This window comes from Ruditapes philippinarum, unplaced genomic scaffold (genome assembly GCF_026571515.1).
Source record: "Ruditapes philippinarum isolate M1 unplaced genomic scaffold, ASM2657151v2 ctg13183_1_1_1_1, whole genome shotgun sequence".
Lineage (NCBI taxonomy): Eukaryota > Metazoa > Mollusca > Bivalvia > Venerida > Veneridae > Ruditapes > Ruditapes philippinarum.
The window spans coordinates 56,697-63,932 of record NW_026860693.1 but is presented as its reverse complement, the minus strand read 5'-3'; the positions used below and the strand labels follow the sequence as shown (position 1 = coordinate 63,932).

The following is a 7,236-nucleotide window of genomic DNA, read 5'->3' as shown; positions in this document are numbered from 1 at the left end:
AGCATTTAGTATATGAACATATTTATCTCGCTCTAGAAAACCTTATTAATGATTCATATGTCTGATTAGATCAGTCCCTGTGCTTTTACTGTTTAGACCATTTTGTAATGTTGAGCTTTATAAACTATTCCTTTTAAAGATATTCACGGTTTTAATTTATAAAAAAACAAAACGACAGATTATCATTAAGAAGAGTTTTCTAGGTCATAGCATTTAGAATATGTGTATATATATGGTAAGGAAAGTAATATAGTTTAGAACCGAAAAATAAGGAGGGTTTGTTTTTTTTTTGGGTTATATAAATCAATGCCAAGTCATAATTTTGACACAACCACTGTTGTTATAGAACATGAATATTTGGGTCTTCATACAGTTTAGCACATAACAATTTTCTGAACTATTTTGTTTATGATTAAATCTTTCAGCTTTTTTTATGGATAGACAGAGTAATTTGAATTCTAACTGTACTCAAATATGAATACTTGCCAAGATCTTTGACTTGACAAAGCTATGATTAAGAACAAACTCAGATGACATTTCATTTGATTTCTTTTTCTGTATATGTACATTAATGATTAAGTGAGTAGTCATTAAAATATGTGATAGAGTTTTTAAGAAATTGAAAATGTATAGTTTTTTTAATAGTCTCTAGCAAATCAAACATTTGATTGGTTTCATATATGTATGCCATTTGTTTTATCTTGTATTTTATATTGGTTGATATGTACATATATGTTATTGAGACTTAAATAAATAAATAAATAAAAATAAATAAATATAAAGATTTTTGACAAATAACCTGACAGGAATATTTATAACGAATTTATAATACAGCAAATTTTCTTTTTTGAGAAAAAAGTGAGATTTCTTAGAAAATTGACAGAAGCCGTGTATATAACTAGTTATAAAGATTGTTGACAGTTATATGGCCCTATATAAACGGTTGTTTGTAAATATAACCCGAGCCGGCAGGCGAGAGTTATATTGCAAACAACCGTTTATATTCGGCCATATAACCTATCAAGGATATTTATAACGAATTTATAATACTGCAAACATCCTTTTTAGTGAAAAGGGTGTGATATCTTTATAAATTGACAGTAGCCGTGTATATAAAACTATATAAACGTCAAGATTATCCAATAAAAAGTGATGTTACAAACGTGCAGTATAATAAAAAAAACTTGATAATACTTCAAGTTTCCAACCACACTTTTCATGGGATAATCGTGACGTTTATATTATTAGTTATAAAGATCGTTGCCAGGTTATATGGGCCAATATAAACGGTTATTTGTAAATATAACTCGAGCCGTTAGGCGAGGGTTATATTATAAACAGCCGTTTATATACGGCCATATAACCTGTCAACAATCTTTATAACAAATTTATAATACAGCAAGCATTATTTTTAGAGAAAAAAAGTAAGATTTCGTCATGAATCGACAACAGCCGTGTATATAAAACTATATAAACGTCACGATTATCCAATGAAAAATGACGTTACAAACTTGCAGTATTATCAAGTTTTTTTATAATACTGCAAGTTTGTAACATCGCTTTTCATTGGATAATCGTGACGTTTATATAGTTTTATATACACGGCTGCTCTGAATTCATGAAGAAATCTCACTTTTCTCTAATGAAAAAGAAGTTTGCAGTATTATAAATTCGTTATAAATATTCCTGACAGGTTATATGGCCATATATAAACGGTTGTTTGCAATATAACCCTCGCCTAGTGGCTCGTGCTATATTTACAACCAGCCGTTCATATAGGGCCATATAACCTGTCAGCAATCTTTATAACTAATAATATACACGGCTGCTGTCAATTTTCTTAAAAATCTCATTTTTTCTCAAATAATGACGTTTTCTGTATTATGAATTCGTTATAAATATTCCTGACAGGTTATATGAAAGGTTATTTTCAATTTTACCCTCGCCTAACAGTTTGGGTCATATTTCCCAACAGCCATTATATTTATATATAATCTGTCAAAATCATTATAACTAATAATGTAAACGCCACGATTATCTAATAAAAAATGACGGTACAAATGTGAAGTATTATAAGTAAAATGATACATGATTGTAAATTTGCAAAATAAAATATGTTCAAACTAACATGTGCTGCTGCTATTGGTATTTGTGTTAATCTTTATTTTATTGATGGTTTATTTATATTCATCTTTTTTCCTAGATTTATTGTTTCTAATGCTTTAAATAAGTTGATAATACACTCTGTCTGATAATAATTCTCTTATTCTTATTATATATAATTATATACAATCATGTGTCGGTGTCCAATGTTATCCGAACAGCACGATTCAAAATGTCACATAAATCAAGCTTAATTACTTTTACCGATCGGGGTACAATATTAAAACTACTTCTAATATATACTTTAAATTTTTGGCCATTTGCATTGTACAGAATGTGGACTCTTCTGTTTTGAAGTAACTGAAAGTGTTTGTATTGTGAAGTAACAATACCCTTATTGTTAGATCTGAGAAAATCTTTGCTGACAAATAATATAAATTTTTGGAATTAAACATGTAGATATTGTGAAGTATTTCTACAGTATTAAAATGAACGATATTACCTTCCTACACTCCTGTCCGATATAGATTACCACTCCAGGAGCCTCCACATTTTTGACTCGTATTACCTACACAAGTCATGTTGCATCTGGACTCTGGTATCTTCTCAGTGATGGCGAAATTTACATTTGCACCGCACCAGCATTCGTTGGCATACTAAAATATCGAGGAATGAATTGTAAGATGGAGAAATGTTGAACAATTATTCGTCTTTGTAATTGAAAAGATTTTTTAATATAGACATCTGTAAGAAAAGGAATAAACTTACATTAAAAAGTTCAAATCTTACATAAAATGTATCAGACGCTCCTGTTAGCCACCCAAATTTCAGCATTTTAGCGAGGTTTTTTTCACCATTCTAAAATAGTTTCAGTTATATTAAAAAGGTCAATAAATGATTAGTTTTTGCAAACAACACTTTTATCCACGTACAATCTTAATAACCATGAACTGGTCAAACTAAGCAAACATAGCCCTTACTGCGTCAGTAACGCAGTAGAAATATTGAGATTTATACTGAGGAATCATTACTTAATCGCACATAACATATAAATTACTACTTGGATCTAAAATCCTTTTACTTTAAACAAAATATTTGGTACATTTTTCTAAAGTTTAATTTTCTTGAAATATTTTGACTCATCTGGAGGAATGCAGCTCTAATAAGAACAACATTGTTGAATCTGATAACGATAAATTTATTGGTTGAAATGTTACCGTTATGAAGTTGAAAGGCTGAATTTGCAAATGCTTATTGAATTGCGTCCGAAATTAATGTATAAACACTTTAAACAGGGTTTGTTAACATAAATATCAAAACGCTTTCACTACAAAGGCACGAAATCAAATAAATAAGAAACTCGATAAGACCTACAATTTATTTCATTTAATAGAAATGATTTTGAAATAATATGAATCTCAACATTTCTTTTAAGGTACAATGTAATGTAAGGATATATCTAAAGTCCTTTAATCTGCATTTTGATAAAATTTCAAATTGAATTTCATTTCACAAACATAACTTACTTCAGTCATTGAAAAGGGTAAGCCCTTGTTTCGACAAAGGGCGAGACAGTTTTCTGTTGATTGACTTGGAGAATAGTTATAATCAGCCAGAATCCTAGGTTTGTCGTTATAGCAACCGATGTATTGATCTAAATCCATCCGAAAATATAACAATGATTTGCCATCAATTTAGTACTATAGAAAATGGTACTGCATTTTACATAGACTGAAGAAGACAATGAACATAGAGGCAAAAACAGAAAATTTAAACTTTTAAGAGAGATTTCTTTAACTTTGCATAATTCAAATAAATAGATAAATAAAATAAAGAAAAACTGGCCGCCATTTTCTTACAATTCTTTTGCCCTGATCCGGTAAATTATTTGATTTAAAATCTTTTTCAATCATTTCATTACAATTCGGGAAACAATTCTATCAAGAAAATACTTTCAATGCATTAATGAGTAAACAAGCATACTGCATTTTGTTTTTTGAATAATCGACATTACCTGAGGAAGCGCTATTAAAGCAAATATAGAACAAATTATGTCGCATAAAATTTTAAACCATGCAACAGAATAAAGTTACAATACGAATTTGAAATAAAATTGCATGTTGCTTTTCACGGTTGTGTTTTATCCACTCTTGTGAATGAACTATAAGAGCAAATAAACACAATTTCAACACTTTCACGGTAGATAACTCACAAATAAACACACATTCACGTTAAATAACTCACAAATAAACACATGATAGATATCTCAAAACTTACGTAAGAATATGGATTCATTAATTTGTTTCAATATTTTTTTTAACTTTGCAACATTAAAAAAATCTGTGTACTGGTTTAATTTTCTTTCTTTGCCTTTGTTTACAATGACATTATTTTAGTAAACATTTTTTAGCTAGCACAAAACTTTTTTTCAACAAAAGAAAAATTAATGTCATTGGTGACATTTTTGTGTCTATCACATTCAGCGAATTCCTTATTCGTGAAATTATTTAATCAAACATTTTAACGCTAACATTACAAATAGTCAATATCTTAGGGGATTTTTAATTTTAAATAGAAAACGAATTTCACAAAGTTTTAAACAAATGGGATAATAAATATTATTCTTGACTTCAAGGACAGGGTAGTGAAATAAAGCATTTTTGCAACAATTAAAAACAATACCTTTCTTTCCTTCTTCTATAACTGAGACAAAAAAATCTAAAACAAGATTACTTACATCCACGTTTTTTGTAGAATACCGAATTGCTCTGTAAAAGATCAGCTACTCCGGTGAAGGAAGTACAGCCCGTACAATTGCCGGTATCAGGATAGTATATGATGCTAGAACAAGTAAGGTCCATCCAACATCTGTGTGCACATGCTGATTTAGATCTACTGCTTGCCATCTTAAAGGATATGTTCTCATCCAAACATTTGTATCCTTTCAAGTAATCAGCCAAATAAAACTTGAAATTGCCTTCAGATCTGTGTAGAAAAGAATGAAAAATTAAGAACAGATATATCAGAATATAACTATACCCCATTGTCTTTCTTTAATTCTTAAACTTTGAACAAGCTCCAATGGTTAGCAAACGGGACTGCTAACTGTTTCTAACAGGGACTGTTAGAAATCAATATGCACAAACTTTAGATTTGAATTATTCATTATGACATTTGGCGTGTTAGCAAACAAATCGCAACTCTTCTTTTAACATTCTTTATTTACATTTATAAACTATTTCCATGTTCATATTATAAAAAATTTACCCAATGCCAGCACAATGTTACAAAATATTGGCTGAATTGAATGAATGACTTTGGTACAAAGCTTGTACGAGGATTGATACTAAGTGGGCTCACGTTTGTAGTTTTTAAGAAATATAATTGAAATATGACAAAATTTAACATGCCGATACCTTATTACATGTACTAATATCCAAATTTTGAACATTGTTTTGGCATATATTATATGGATGATGCGACCCACATAAAAAATATAAAGTGAACATTATGTGAACGAACAGCTTTAATAGTGAATACCTATTAGTAACGATTTAACGATGGTTATACGTTTATAATTTGTTAATGAATATCAACACATGGTAAACTGAAAAACGTGGGTAATGATATTGATGGCCCTAGAACGATTACCTGTCAATAGGAAATGCAATCTTCCTCAATACAGATGTAAATCATTTGGTCAAGGTTGTTTTAAGGGATTTTTTTTTAAAGTTTTCGTAAGCCTAAAGGTATCATAACTAAGTGATCGCAGAGCATAGCCATTTTGTTTTCAGTTAGATAGTGTAGATACACATTTAAAACGTTCCCGGAACCAACCAGTACTAAGCGATGAAAGATAAGTGTTATGTTTCAGGAAGCAACGGCCCGTCTCTTGCGGGCTTTTGATATCACACTGCCGGCCGACATTCTTTGATTTTTTTTTATAAACTAGCATTATATACTATTAGTGTCAGAATGTACAGTGACTATACCGTCAGCATTATAGAAGAGTCAGTAAATAATTTGTAACAGTAAGCACAGGGCTGGGAATCAAAACTGCGTCGTATCCTACAAAATGTAAACAAACACAACCATCTTGGAACGAAATAGGTATGTTTTGTTTATGACTCTTTTTGTTGGAAATGACTGAAAACTAGATATATGTATTAACACGCTCCACTATTTTCCGCTTCGTTCGGTACATGTTGATTTCACAACTATTTTGTCAAATAAAAGTGATAGCTAACTTGCAACTCGAAGCGGGCCAGAATTTATATGGAGCTTGGTGGATACGACACAGTTCATATTGCTTTATCCGCTGTTTTAATATTCAAATCAAATATATACTTGTTTCAGAATTAACCATAAATTTCAAAATATAATTTTACATCATTTACTAAAATTTCATTAAAAAGACATGTTTGATATTTTTAAAGACAATAATGATTTGTATGAAAAGATTCGACGCAATTGGTAAGAAAATATGATACGACGCAGTTGATTTTTTTGGCAGTCTTTACAACAGGAATATTTTTGCAATATAAGTCATTTACCGAATAATCACCTGCGATTGATAAAAAAAACCTTACCATTCACGGTTTATAGCAATGTTCTGTTGCTTTAAAATATTTAGAATATGTTGTTTCATTTCCAATAAAAAAATAATTTGAAAGTTTATATTGTAGAAGCTACGTTTCAGATAAGCATGAACATGTTAATTAATTATAATAATATCTTAATTAATTTCTTATATTAAATGTTATCACAATATGTTTTTGGATGAATATAGAAGTTTATGACCTGTAGTCACAAAATTCATTCTGGTTTGGCAAAATGTTGCACCTGCAGAGAACCATCGACATTCGAAGCTAGCTCGATCTGCTTTCCACAATGAAGAATCAAAAGTGAAAACTGCGGCGTGTGTTTACGTTTTGTAAGATACGACGCAGTTTTGATTCCCAGCCCTGAAACAGGTAACCTAAATAACGTTCCATGAGGAAATAATTGATGCATTTGACGCAGTTGTTCCTAAATATAGATGACAATATCTCTCAAAAGTCTACCCATTAGAAGTACAATGTGTAAATTTTGACCTTAAATGTAATCGCTTACGCTAAACAATAGAATACTCAG

The 7,236-nt window shown here is 30.1% G+C and overlaps 1 protein-coding gene across 1 annotated transcript; it reads right to left on the bottom strand.

Annotated features, from left to right (window-relative positions):
* Positions 1–2,609: 2,609 nt before the first annotated feature.
* LOC132713088 (uncharacterized) lies at positions 2,610–5,175 on the bottom strand. The gene is made up of 3 exons (XM_060695553.1): positions 4,841–5,175; positions 3,630–3,757; positions 2,610–2,759 (listed from the first exon to the last, which is right to left on the bottom strand). Exons 1-3 carry the CDS (start codon positions 5,145–5,147, stop codon positions 2,610–2,612), a joined length of 585 nt encoding a protein of 194 aa, XP_060551536.1. The 5' UTR covers positions 5,148–5,175.
* Positions 5,176–7,236: the final 2,061 nt, after the last annotated feature.